The sequence below is a fragment of the Macaca thibetana genome, chromosome 16 (genome assembly GCF_024542745.1).
Source record: "Macaca thibetana thibetana isolate TM-01 chromosome 16, ASM2454274v1, whole genome shotgun sequence".
NCBI classification, from domain to species: Eukaryota; Metazoa; Chordata; class Mammalia; order Primates; family Cercopithecidae; genus Macaca; species Macaca thibetana.
Window position 1 is genome coordinate 17,963,327 of NC_065593.1, and position 15,249 is coordinate 17,978,575.

General features: G+C 40.9%; 1 protein-coding gene across 1 annotated transcript; it reads right to left on the reverse strand.

Annotated features, from left to right (window-relative positions):
* Positions 1-12,372: 12,372 nt before the first annotated feature.
* Positions 12,373-13,328, reverse strand: LOC126939966 (olfactory receptor 3A3). The gene is given in 2 exon segments (XM_050765858.1): positions 12,373-13,034; positions 13,037-13,328. Coding segments are annotated over 2 exon segments (945 nt in total). The 5' UTR covers positions 13,320-13,328.
* Positions 13,329-15,249: the final 1,921 nt, after the last annotated feature.

Consider the following 15,249-nt stretch of genomic DNA (forward strand, 5'->3'; position numbering starts at 1 on the left):
ACTCCTGAGGCTTTAGAAGCTGTTTTAATGCAATATAACCTAGTTTATCTTGCCTGACACGGATAGAAAAAATCATATGCATTCAAAGTGAAACAGAAAATCAAGAAGCATTATAAGAAAAGACAAACAGATTTGATTACATAAAAATGCAATACATTTATTTGGCAAAAAACATCAAATTGAAAGACAAATGGCAAGTTGGAGAAAATGCAAGTGATGTGACAAAAGGCTGATATCAGTAATATATTAACATTTCCTAACACTTGTTAATGAACAAATAATCCAATGGAAAAGAAGGCAAAGATATCAAAATTCAAATAAAAAATTCACCAAAGATTGCCAAGTAGACACAACCAGGTGGAACAGCTGCCACGGAGGGATGGAGATGACTGGAGTACTCCTAACAGATCTTCAGAGTGGATGGAGGGAAGACACAGAAGCTGGGCTGAAGGGGAAGAAAGCTGGGAACCCTGTAAGGGGCTACTGTGTATCTGGACTCATTCTTGGCCCCCAGTGGCTCCAGGGGAACAGGTGAGTTGAACCAGCAAGGAGCAACTTGCTCTTGACATGGGCCTCTGGAACCCCAGCAGGAGAAGACCCTGTGAGCACCATGGAACTTAAGCTGGTAGGGAAAGCTGCTTGGAGAAGTAGTAGGGGCAGCAAGCCAGCTGATGTGAAGCCTAGAGAGTTTGATGCGGGAGTGTCTGTAGCAGAGTATGGCCAGGGATGGCCATTCCCCAAGGCTTGACTTGCTCTCATGGGAGATTTTCACCCTAGGGGAACTGTTGATCCTGAACTCTGCAGGGTGGTCTTGTCCATTAGACGGGGCAGGTACAACCTGAGCACCCTTTGGTCTGCTGGCATCTCCTGGGGCCCCAGTCTGGCCATGCCTGCTTGCAGGGCACACTCCAGTGGCCTGGGGGCCTATATCATAGCTTCTGCACTGGAGGACTCTGCCTGACCAATGGGGCAGCCCACACAGCCACACGTCAGCCTGCATGCTTCCTCTCCACACCATAGCTTCCCTTGGGCTCATGGCAGCTCCACATATTGCTTTGCTGGTGTGTGTCTGTGCAGGTGGGTTTTGCTTTCTTTGCCCTGTCAGCACACTAGTGTGTGTGCACCTCACACTGCCAATGCTGTGGTGGGAGTGCAGTCCATCCCCTTGCCCCTTGCCATCTGCCATTGCAGACAGAACCTTATCAGGCACAGAACCAGCCACCTCTGCCCTTGCTGGCACTGTGCCCTTGTGATAGCACTGCCATGGGAGTGAAACTAGGTGCAGAGACAGTAGATCCTCCCCTGCCCTGAGCAACCACTTCTACTTGCGGGACAGAGAGAAGGCACAGAAACCTGCACCTGCCAGTGCCCTACCCTGAAGCCAACACCAACACCAGCACGACCACACACACAGTTGCCAGCAGAGCTCCCTCCCCACCCCTCAGCTGCATTACCTCTGCCCCTGTGGTGAACCCCCATGGGGGAGCAGGCACCCCGGCATCCACTAACACCCTACCATAGCTAACAAGCATGCACCTCACCATGCTGTCACTACCGCTGCTGCTGGCATGTGAGAAAGAAGATGGATCCTGCTGTCACTGCACTAAAAAATGCTTTAGGTGACATCACCCATTGACACCACCCATTGAAGTGTAGTGACCAGAGATCTGGGAACACCTTGGTCCACCCAGTGCAGTAGATTCCTAACCTCAATACCCAGAGAACAAAGTCAGGCTCATTACAAGTCCTCCAGAGCTAGAGCATGCAGTTCAGGAGTTAGGAGTGAGCCCTGGCCCCCTGAAATCTTCCAGAAACAAAGCCAGTTGGCTGAATCCACCTTATCCCACAATCAAACCCTCAAGGTCATCAAATAAGATAAAAGGAAAACAAACAAACAAACAAACCCATCCAAAGGTCAGCAACCTCAAAGACTGAACATAGATAAGCCCACAAAGTGAGAAAGAACAAGTACAAGAACCCTGACAACTCAAAAAGCCAGTGTCTTCTTTCCTCCAAAAGACCACACCATCCCTCCAGCAAGGGTTCTGAACCAGGCTGAAGTGACAGAAATAGAATTCAGAATGTGGATAGGAGTAAAGATCACTGAGCTACAGGATTACATTGAAATCCAATCCAAGGAAGCGAAGAATCATGATAAAACAATGCAGGAGCCGAAAGACAAAATAGCCAGTATAGAAAAGAATGTAACCAACCTGAAAAACACACTACAAGAATTTCATAATGGAATCACAAGTATTAATATCAGAATAGACCTAGCAGACGAAAGAATCTCAGAGCTTCAAGACTGACTTTCTGAAATAAGACAGCCAGACAAGAATAGAGAAAAAAGAATGAAAAGGAACAAACAAAACCTCTGAGAAACATGAGATTATGTAAAGAGACCAAATCTGTGACCATGGGTATCCTTGAAGGAGACAAGGAGAATGGAACCAACTTGAAAAACATATTTCAGGATATTATGCATGAGAACTTCCCCAACCTCGCTAGAGAGGCCAACATTAAAATTCAGGAAATGCAGAGAACCCCAGTAAGATACGTCACAAGAAGACCATTCCCAGGACACAGAATCATCAGATTCTCCAAGGTGGAAATAAAAGAAAAAATGTTGAAGACAGTTGGAGAGAAAGGTCAGGTCATCTGCAAAGGGAAACCCATTAGACTAACAGCAGACGTCTCAGCAGAAATCCTACAAACAAGAAAAGATTGGGGGCCAATATTCAACATTCTTAAAAGAAATTCGAACCCAGAATTTCATATCTGGGCAAACTAAGCTTCATAAGCAAAGGAAAATTAAGATCATTTTCAGACAAGCAAATGCTAAGGGAATTCATTACCACCAGGCCTGCCTTGCAAGAGCTCCTGACGAAAGCACTAAATATGGAAAGGAAAAACCATTACCAGCCACTACAAAAACAAACTGAAATACACAGACCAGTGACACTATAAAGCAACCACACAAACAAGTCTGCAAATTAATCAGTCAACATTATGATGACAGAACCAAATCCATACATATCAATACTAACCTTGAATGTAAATGGGCTAAATGCCCTAACTAAAAGGCACAGAGTGGCAAGCTAGATAAAGAACCAAGACCCATGGGTATGCTACCTTCAAGAGACCTATCTGACATGCAATAACACCCATAGGCTCAAAAGAAAGAGATGGAGAAAAATCTACCGAGGAAATGGAAAACAGAAAAAAGCAGAGGTTGCAATCCTAGTTTTAGACAAAACAGACTTTAAATCAACAAAGATTAAGAAAGACAAGGAAGGGCATTACATAATGGTAAAGGGTTCAATTCAACAAAAGGACCTAACAATTCTAAATATATATGCAACCAACACAGGAGCACCTCGATTCTGAAAACAAGTTCTTAGTTACCTTCAAAGAGATGTGGACTCCCACACAATATTAGTGGGAGACTTTAACACCCCACTGACAATATTAGACAGATCATCGAGACAGACAATTAGCAAAGATATTCAGGACCTGAACTCAGTACTGGATCAAACAGACCTGGTAGATATCTGCAGAACTCTCCACTGAAATAACAATAGAACACACATTCTTCTCACTGCCACATGACACATACTGCAAAATTGATCACATAATTAGAAATAAAATATTCCTCAGCAAATGCAAAAGAACTTGAAATCATAACAAATAATCTCTCAGACAATGGCACAATCAAATTAGAAATCAAGACAAGAAAATTCACTGAAAACTATACAATTACATGGAAATGGAATAATCTTCTTCTGAATGGCTTTTGAGTAAATAATGAAATTAAGGCAAAAATCATGAAGTTCTTTGAAGTGAATGAGAACAAAGATACAACATATCAGAATCTCTGGAACACTGCTAAGGCAGTGCTAAGAGGGAAATTTATAGCAGTAAATGCCCATATCAAAAAGTTAGAAAAATCTCATTTGAACAACCTAATATTACAACTGAAAGAACGAGAGAAGCAAGAACACATCTGGCTGGGTGTGGTGACTCATGCTTGTAATCCCAGCACTTTGGGAGGCCGAGGCAGGCGGATCACAATGTCAGGAGATCGAGACCATCCTGGCTAACACGGTGAAACCCCGTCTCTACTAAAAATACAGAAAATTAGCCGGGCATGGTGGCAGGCACCTGTAGTCCCAGCTACTCGGGAGGCTGAGGCAGGAGAATGGCGTGAACCTGGGAGGCGGAGCTTGCAGTGAGCCAAGATGCACCACTGCATTCCAGCCTGGGGGACAGAGCGAGACTCTGTCTCAAAAAAAAAGAAAAAAAGAAAAAAAGAAAAAACCACATCAACCCCAAAGCTAGCAGAAGACAAGAAATAACCAAAACCAGAGCTGAACTGAAGGAGATTCAGACACCAAAAAAACATTTAAAAAATCAGTTAATCCAGGAGCTGGGTTTTTGAGAAAAGTTAATAAAGACTGCTAGCTAGACAAAGAAGAAAAGAGAGGAGATTCAAAAGAACACAATCAGAAACAACAAGAGGGATATTGCCATTGACCCCACAGAAATACAAACAACTATCAGAGAATATTTTGAACACCTCTATGCACATAAATGAGAAGATCTAGAAGAAATGAATAAATTCCTGAAACATATACACCCTCCCAAGACTGAATCAGGAAGAAATTGAATCCCTGAACAGACCAACAACAAGCTCTGAAATTAAATGAGTAATAAATAGGCTCCCAACCAAAAAAAGCCCAGGACCAGATGAATTCACAGCTGAATTCTGTACATTCTCAGGTGTACAAAGAAGAGCTGGTATCATTCCTGCTAAAACTATTCCAAAAAATTGAGGAGGAGGGACTCCTCCCTAACTCATTATATGAGTCCAGCATCATCCTCATACCAAAACCTGGCAGAGATACAACAAAAAAAGAAAACTTCAGGCCAATAACCTTGAACATCAATGCAAAAATCCTCAACAAAACACTGGCAAATCAAATCCAGAAGCACATCAAAAAGCTTATCCAGTATGATCAAGTAGACTGTATCCCTGGAATGCAAGGTTAGTTCAGCATACTCAAATCCATAAATGTGATTCATCTCATAAACAGAACTGAAGAAAAAAATCACATGATTATCTCAATAGATGCAGAAAAAGCTTTGGATAAAATTCAACATTCCTTCATGTTAAAAACTCTCAATAAACTAGGTATTGAAGGAATATACCTCAAAATAATAAGAGCCATCTATGACAGACCCACAGCCAACATCATACTGAATAGTCAAAAGCTGAAAGCATTTCTCTTGAAAACTGACACAAGACAAGGATGCCATCTCTCACCACACCTATTCAACATAGTATTGGAAGTACCAGCCAAAGCAATCAGGCAAGAGAAAGAAATAAAATGCATCCAAATAAGAAGGAAGGAAGTCAAACTATCCCTTTTTGTAGATGACATGATTCTATATCTAGAAAACCTCATAGTCTCAGCCCAAAAGCTTCTTCAGTTGATAAACAACTTCTTCAGTTGATAAACTTCAGCAAAGTCTCAGGATATGAAATCAATGTGCCAAAATCATTAGCACTTCGATACACCAACAATAGTCAAGCTGAAAGCAAAATCAGGAATGCAATCCCATTTATAATTGCCACACACAGAGAAGTATCTAGGAATAGAGCTAACCAGGGAGGTGAAAGATCTCTATAAGGATAACTATAAAACACTGCTCAAAGAAATCAGAGATGACACAAACAAATGGAAAAACATTCCATGCTTATAAGTAGGAAGAATAAATATCGTTAAAATGGCCATACTGCTCAAAGCAATTTATAGACTAAATGCTATTCCTATTAAGCTACCAATGACATTCTTCACAGAACTAGAAAAAACTATTTTATAATTTATATGGAACAAAACAAGAGCTCCAATAGTCAAAAGGTCTAATCCTAACAAAAAGAACAAAGCTGGAGGCATCATGCTACCTGATTTCAAACTAAATTACAGGGCTATAGTAACCAAAACAGTATGGTACTGGATCAAGAACAGAAACACAGATCAATGGAACAGAATAGAGAACTCAGAAATAAGGCTGCACACCTAAAACTATCTGATCTTCTACAGAGCTAACAAAAACAAGCAATGGGGAAAGGATTTCCCATTCAATAAATGGTGTTGGGATAACTGGCTAGCCGTATGCAGAAGATTGAAACTGGACCCATTCCTTATGCCATATGCAAAAATCAACTCAAGATGAATTAAAGACTTAAATATAAAACCTGAGACCATAAAAACCCTGGAAGACAACCTAGACGAAACCATTCTGGACATAGGAATGGGAAAATATTTCATAATGAAGATGCCAAAAGCGATCGCAATGAAAGCAAAAATTGACAAATGGGATCTAATTAAACTAAAAAGCTTCTGCACAGCAAAAGGAACTATCAATGTAATGAAGAGAGAACCTACAAAATGGGAGAACTTTTTGGAAACTATACATCTCACAAAGATCTAATATCCAGAATCCATAAGGAACTTAAGTAGATTTACAAGTAAAAAACAAACAACCCTATTAAAAAGTGGGCAAAGAACATGAATGGACACTTTGCAAAAAAAAAAAAAAAAAAAAAAAAAAAAAAAAAAAAAAAAAGACATACGTGCAGCCAACAGGCATATGAAGAAAAGCTTATATCACTGATCATTAGAGAAATGCAAATCAAAACCACAATGAGATACTCTCACTCCAGTCAGAATGGCTATCATTAAAAAGTCAAAAAATAACAGATGCTGGTGAGGTTGTGGAGTAAAAGGAATGCTTATACCCTCTTGGTGGGAGCATAAATTAGTTCAACCATTGTGGAAGACAGCGTGGCAATTCCTTAAAGGCCTAAAAACAGAAATATTCAACTTAGCGGTCCCATTACAGGGTATATACCCAATGTAACATAAATAGTTCTATCATAAAGACACATGCACCCTTATGTTCATTGCAACACTATTCACAAAAGCAAAGACATGCTATGAACCTAAATGCTCAACAATGGTAGAATGGATAAAGAAAATATGGTACATATACACCATGGAATACTATGCAGCCATAAAAAGAATGAGATCATATCCTTCTTAGGAACATGGATGGAGCTTGGAGGCCATTATCCTTAGCAAACTAACTCAGGAACAGAATACCAAATACTGCATGTTCTCACTTTTAGGTGGGAGCTAAATGATGAGAACACATGGACACATAGAGGGGAACAACGCTCACTGGATCCTGTCAGAGGGTGAAGGTTGGGAGGAGGGGGAGGATCAGGAAAAATAACTAATGGGTACTAGGCTTAATACCCGAGTGACGAAATAATCTGTACAACAAACCCCCATGATACAAATTTACCTACATAACAAACCTGCACATGTACTCCTGAGCTTAAAATAAAAGTTAAAAAAAAAAAAGAATGTCCTGTAAGGTAAACGAAATACCAAATATTGAACATGTTGATTATCATTTGTTAATTAGCTCTGATGAGCAATTATTGAGATATTTGGTTGATATAAAATGAGAATATGGATTCATTTTTATCCCTCAATTTGTGTGTAAAATAGGGGTGATAGCTCAAAGAATGACTTTAAGGATTAAATGAATTATGTAATGTGGATAGAGCACTTACTAGCACCTAGTAAGTACTCAATAAATGGCACCTACTTAAATAAATAAAAGTAATGAAAAAAGAAATTAAAATTCAAATTAAAATTTCAAATAAAATTTTAAAAAATTAAAAAAAATTTCTCAACCTTCAGGTTATAAAAATCGAGAAAAAATTTTTAATAACAACCGTTGATGGCAGGGATGTGGGTAAACAAACACTATCATAACATAGCAAATCTATAAATTGGCCCAAAAGTTTTATAAATTAAGATGTGTATATGTTTGTGCATGTGTACTTAAAATTTACATTTGTTTGCATTTCCTTTAATCTGATAAAGTTACTTGTGGGAATTAATCCTGGGAAAATAATTACATAAATTTTGAAAAATACCCCTGTAAGGAGCTTCGTCACAATATTATTTGTTATTGCAAAACAATTAGAAACAACCCAAGTTATATCAGTGGAGTTTTGATTAAATAAATTATAGTTTATATGTTTAATGATAGACTGTGTCATCATTAAAAGAGATAAAGCAAAATTTTAGTATTTGTCATGTAAAAGATTATACTGTATAACATTTAGGAAAAACATAAAGCAGACCACAGAACAGTACGTTTCTATTGATGTGAAATAGGCATATCATATATACAGGAAATCTTTAGGGGAATAAACACCAAATTCTTTTTTTTCTTTCTTTATTTTTATTTTATTTTATTTTATTTTATTTTTTGAGATGGAGTTTCGCTCTTGTCTCCCAGGCTGGAGTGCAATGGTGTCATCTCAGCTCACTGCAACCTCCGCCTCCCAGGTTCAAGCGATCCTCCTGCCTCGGCCTCCCAAGTAGCTGGGATTACAGGCGCCCGCCACCACACCCAGCTAATTTTTGTATTTTTAGTAGAGATGGGGTTTCACCATGTTGGCCAGGCTGGTCTCGAACTCCTGACCTCAGGTGCTCTGCCCGCCTCGGCCTCCCAAAGTGCTGGGATTACAGGCATGAGCCACCGTGCCCACTCACCCACTCACTAAATTCCTTTTTTTTTTTTTTTTTTTGAGATGTGCTAATTCTATTTATGCATTTCATTACTTTGGAATCGGGCAAGTGACTTAGGCAGTAAGATAGTTCTGTAATTACACAAAACAAAATAAAATAGCACTAACAGCATGCACTTTATGAATTACTGTGAAGATTAAATTGTGATGTACATTTTTATTTTTTTATTATTTTTTTTATTATACTTTAAGTTCTAGGGTCCATGTGCATAAGGTGCAGGTTTGTTACATATGTATACTTGTGCCATGTTGGTGTGCTGCACCCATCAACTCGTCAGCACCCATCAACTCGTCATTTACATCAGGTATAACTCCCAATGCAATCCCTCCCCCTCCCCCCCTCCCTGTGATAGGCCCTGGTGTGTGATGTTCCCCTTCCCGAGTCCAAGTGATCTTATTGTTCAGTTCCCACCTATGAGTGAGAACATGCGGTGTTTGGTTTTCTGTTCTTGTGATAGTTTGCTGAGAATGATGGTTTGCAGCTGCATCCATGTCCCTACAAAGGACACGAACTCATCCTTTTTTATGGCTGCATAGTATTCCATGGTGTATATGTGCCACATTTTCTTAATCCAGTCTGTCACTGATGGACATTTGGGTTGATTCCAAGTCTTTGCTATTGTGAATAGTGCCACAATAAACATATGTGTGCATGTGTCTTTATAGCAGCATGATTTATAATCCTTTGGGTATATACCCAGTAATGGGATGGCTGGGTCATATGGTACTTCTAGTTCTAGATCCTTGAGGAATCGCCACACTGTTTTCCATAATGGTTGAACTAGTTTACAATCCCACCAACAGTGTAAAAGTGTTCCTATTTCTCCACATCCTCTCCAGCATCTGTTGTTTCCTGACTTTTTAATGATTGCCATTCTAACTGGTGTGAGATGGTATCTCATTGTGGTTTTGATTTGCATTTCTCTGATGGCCAGTGATGATGAGCATTTTTTCATGTGTCTGTTGACTGTATGAATGTCCTCTTTTGAGAAATGTCTGTTCATATCCTTTGCCCACTTTTTAATGGGGTTGTTTGTTTTTTTCTTGTAAATTTGTTTGAGTTCTTTGTAGGTTCTGGATATTAGCCGTTTGTCTGATGAGTAGATTGCAAAAATTTTCTCCCATTCTGTAGGTTGCCTGTTCACTCTGATGGTAGTTTCTTTTGCTGTGCAGAAGCTCTTTAGTTTAATTAGATCCCATTGTCAATTTTGGCTTTTGTTGCCATTGCTTGTGGTGTTTTAGACATGAAGTCCTTGCCCATGCCTATGTCCTGAATGGTATTACCTAGGTTTTCTTCTAGGGTTTTTATGGTATTAGGTCTAACATTTAAGTCTCTAATCCATCTTGAATTAATTTTTGTATAAGGAGTAAGGAAAGGATCCAGTTTCAGCTTTCTACTTATGGCTAGCCAATTTCCCCAGCACCATTTATTAAATAGGGAATCCTTTCCCCATTTCTTGTTTTTCTCAGGTTTATCAAAGATCAGATGGCTGTAGATGTGTGGTATTATTTCTGAGGACTCTGTTCTGTTCCATTGGTCTATATCTCTGTTTTGGTACCAGTACCATGCTGTTTTGGTTACTGTAGCCTTGTAGTATAGTTTGAAGTCAGGTAGCGCACTCACTAAATTCTTAAGAGGAGTTAACTCTGATGAGGTTTTTGGTGAGGTTTATTTCCCACTTGACAGTATAACACTGTTTGAATGTTTCCACTGTCAGGTATAATATTTCTGAAACACTTAAAAATAAGTATATTTACATTCAAGAGCACGATGAGAGAAATTCCCAAGGGAAATACACTTTTCTCACTTGTTCAGGAAACCCTTAGTGTTGGAGGACAGGTGGAATGCAGGAAAGGATGAATGTTCAGAATGCCAGGACCTGGGATCTTTGGGGGTCATAGACAAATGTGAGACGTTCAGGGGGTAGATGGAGGGGTGGAAATGGTGGTGGTAATGCTCTCAAAATGTTTTGTGATGTGTTCAGACCCAGGGAAAAGTTCATTCAGACTATTGTGATCAGAGATCATTAAATGTGAAGAACTGCGGATAGAAAGCCTTGTCCCAGTCCTTTATGGTACAGGTGGACACAAGCCCAACGATAGTAAGGAACTTTCTAAGATCACAGAGCAGTGGATGAGTAGGAATGATGTGATTACAACCTGTGTCCCTGATTTTCATTCACAAGAACTTTGCCCTTAAGGGAAGCTCAAGTTCTTTAACCTTAAAGTGTCTTGACAACTGAGAGCATCAGGAAAGAGACATACTTCTCTCTTCCCATTCTCTCATTGTGCCATCTCCTTCATTACTTCCATCCTTCCTTCTCACCACTTTTGCTCATCATCCTGTCCCATCCCTGTCAATATACTCATTTCATCTTCATTGCTCTGCTCCAATTCTTTCCTACCTCCCACTCTCCTATATTTTCTTCACATCCTTATCTCAGCCCATCCTTCCAGTCAGCCCCAAGAGGAAATAACAGAGAAGCCAAGGTTCAGGTGCACCCATGTACAGTTTTAGGGATGACACAGCAAAAGGACAGTAGAGTTGCTAGGACATGGTAAACAGTGTTCCCAGGAAGGCTGGAGAGAATCAGGAATTAGTGGGCTGAAGCCTGGATAGACATCAAGATGAGGAAGTGCTCTGGGTTGCAGTGCTATTGATGTGTTAATAATATAAAGTTAGAAAGAGGTATCACTCCCAGGGACTGCATTTGTGGATGTGTATTTTCAGGCTAGAAGGTTTGGGATAGAAAAGTAAGACTTCGGAGGAGAATGTTGTATTGGGTAGTCTACAACAAAATTCCAAGGGCCTGATTGGAACATAAATGCTTACTCTTTCAAAAAGTATCATATGTGTCAGGAAAATGACTTATCAGATAAGAGAAAGATACCACAGGGAATGGAAATAGAACATTCCTTTTTTGATCTTAAGGTATATCATGTACGTATGAACATAGTTTTTATTTAGTAGCTCTTTCCTTCTCTAGACCCCACCTGTTGCCTGATCATCCTATGGGATTCTCGTGTGGTACTAAAGAGAGGGAACTGATTTTATGGGAGGCGAAAGGTGAACAGCAGAATGAAATGATTCCTGGCACTGGGCCCATGGTTCAAAATACCTTTCCACACTCTGATCTGGAGGGAGTCTCACATCCCTCTGGAAGGAAACTTTGCAGTGATATTCTTGGTTACCTAGGCTGGGGTTAAGTGGCCCTTTCCTGTAGGACATTGCTGCCCAGGCATAAAGTGCGCCAAGGTTTCAACTCTACTGAGAAAGTGGGCACAGCCCAAAACAAGTTAGCAACTTGCCCAAGAGGCTTGGTTGGCAGAAGCTAACTTCATGTTTTCCTGTCTTACTAGCTTTTTTTTATAGAGTGTATCACCATGTGGTATACTATATATGATGCTTATTTATTTATTTAGCCTACCTTTATAGCATGTGATTTGCTTGAGTGCAGAGACTTTTGTCCATTTTGCTCCCCAGTGCCCTAGAAGATTGGATCATAGAAGTAATTTAATAAATATTTGTCGAATGAATAAATGAATGCATTATATAGGGTTTCCTTGTAGGCCAAACACATAACACCACTCCTCAGGCATCAAGAGATAGAAATAATGGTTATAAACAAAGTTCGTTGGTTACTGTCTTCTTGGGAAATTTTCCTCAGTCCAGAAAAGGCAGGAAAGAAGGTCACCTCTCAGGTCAGTGATCGCTTCCCCACAAGTAGCTGACACAGAGCGCCCTGAACATCAGTATTTCTGAGGCTGTAGATAAGTGGGTTCAGCATGGGGTTGATCACAGTCATGAAAACTCCAACCCCCTTATCCTTGTCTGAAGATTCCACTGAACCCAGCCTCATGTAGCTGAAGACACCTGTCCCATAGAAGATGCCCACCACAGTGAGGTGGGAGCCACATGTGGAGAAGGCCTTCTTTCTGCCCTCAGCAGAGCGGATTTGCAGCACAGCAGCTACCACATGAGCATAGGACACGCTGATGAGGACCAAGGGCACCACAGCCATGAAGGCTGCTGCTACAAAGAGCAGCAGCTCATTGAGTTGGGTGCTGGAGCAGGAGAGCTGGAAGAGCTGTGGAAGGTCACAATAGAAGTGATTGATCACACTGGGGCCACAGAAGTTGAGGGTAGTTAAGGCAATAGTGTGGGTCACTGCGTTGGTGAAGGCACAAGTCCAGGACGCAGCCACCAACATCCCCTGGACTGTCTGACTCATGCGGGTGCTGTAGGTGAGGGGCCGGTAGATGGCCAGGAATCGGTCATAGGCCATGGCGGTCAGCAGGAAGCAGTCCATCCCAGCCAGAAGGTGGAAGAAGAAGAGCTGGGAGAGGCAGGCATCATAGAAATTATGCACTTGTGGGACAAGAGACGACCCAACATTGCAGGAACAGTGACAGTGATACATCCGACATCCAACACTGATAGGTTCCCCAGGAAGAAGTACATGGGGATGTGGAGTTTGGGCTCCACCAAGACAGCTGCCAGGATGCTGAGGTTGCCCCCAGTTGTGACCAGATAGGCAAAGAGGAAGAGCACAAAGACCACAGACTGCATCTCTTCTGTTTGCACCAGACCCAGTAGAATGAACTCAGCAACGGCGGTCCTGTTGGTCCCAGCTTCTGACTCCATGAGTTCCTATAAGGACGTGTCCCAGCAGGGGAGGTATCAGTTCACTCAGTTCACATTAACATTTTAAACCATTTATGTTCAAAGCCCCATGGCGAGTCCCCAGGCCGTCCCTCACTCATTTACCTCCTCCATCACCTCAATGCCTTCACTTTGCTCTTGGTTGAGATGCCCAGTGCCACCACCACCTTGTCCCTCTCATCCTCTGCTAGCTGAAAAGCTCAGAATACGTGGGAAAATAAACTAAGATAAAAGATCTAATTTACAACATGAGGATTATAGTTAATAAAGTGTATTGTATTCAAGATTTTTGCTAAATGAGTAGATTATAGCTGCTTTTGCCAGAGAGGGGAAAATGGGTAACTGTGTGAGATGATGGATACGTGAATTTGTTTCACTATACTGATCATTTTACTGTCTACATGGATCTCATAACTTCATGTGGTGAACCTTAAATACACGCAATACATTTTTTTTTTAAAAAAAGGCAAGAGACTTCCTTTTTGAATATAGTGAGATTGAGATAGAATTTTTGCCAGGCACGGTGGCTCATGCCTGTAATCCCAGCACTTTGGGAGTCCGAGGTGGGCGGATCATGAGGTCAGGAAATTGAGACCATCCTGGCTAACACAGTGAAACCCTGTCTCTACTAAAAATACAAAAAAATTAGCCGGGCATGGTGGCGGGCGCCTGTGGTCCCAGCTACTCGGGAGGCTGAGGCAGGAGAATGGCGTGAACTTGGGAGGCAGAGCTTGCAGTGAGCCAAGATCGCACCACTGCACTCCAGCCTGGGTGACAGAGAGAGACTCCATCCCAAAAAAAAAAAGAAGAAAAAAATATTGAATTTTCCCATTTTTCTCTGAGGGATCAACCCAAACTAATAAGCAGATTATATTTTAATAATTTATTTTTAATTGATGAATAATAATTGTGTATATTTATGGGGTACAGTGTGATATTGATCGGTATATGCTTTGTAAAACGATTAAATCAAGGTAATTAACATAGCCATCCCATCACCAACTCATTTTTGTGGTAAGAATGTTAAAATATATCCTTTCGTACAAACTGGATGACGTTATGCTAAGTGAAATAAACTAGACACAGAAAGACAAATACTTTACAATTTTACTTATATGTGGAAATCTAAAAAATCAATGTCATAGAATCAGAGACCAATAAGCAGACTTCAAAATAGAAAAGGTTATGAGATTTTCAGAGAAACTAGAAAACATTGAAACTGTTGTCTAGGTTTCAAGGCTTCTGGAAATAATGATGATCAAGTGAAGGTCTGGCAAGAATCAGAGAGAAGAGGCCAGGCGTGGCGGCTCAAGCCTGTAATCCCAGCACTTCGGGAGACCGAGACGGGCGGATCACGAGGTCAGGAGATCGAGACCATCATGGCTAAACATGGTGAAACCCCGTCTCTACTAAAAATACAAAAAAATAGCCAGGTGAGGTGGCGGGTGCCTGTAGTCCCAGCTACTCGGGAGGCTGAGGCAGGAGGATGGTGTGAACCCAGGAGGTGGAGCTTGCAGTGAGCTGAGATCCAGCCACTGCACTCCGGCCTGGGTGACAGAGCGAGACTCCGTCTCGAAAAAAAAAAAAAAAGAATCAGACAGAAGATACCCACGATTCTGAATGTCGGAAAGATCAGCTGAGCACGTTTCTTCACAGAGAGGGACCACACTATGAAGTGTCAATTCAACACTCCTCATTCAATGAATTGCTAATGTTATTATTGTTACTTAAATCTTTACACTGGACTTTGACTCACAATTTAAAATTATTTTTTCTGTGTACATTGTCTGCTACTCCCCTCTGAAACCAAAGTTGTAATCATAGCCTGTGGGTTGGTTCCTGCCAGGTGCAGTCAGGGTTCTACATTGCACAGACACTGGTCTTCTACTTGTCCTTCCTTCAGTCATGGTAG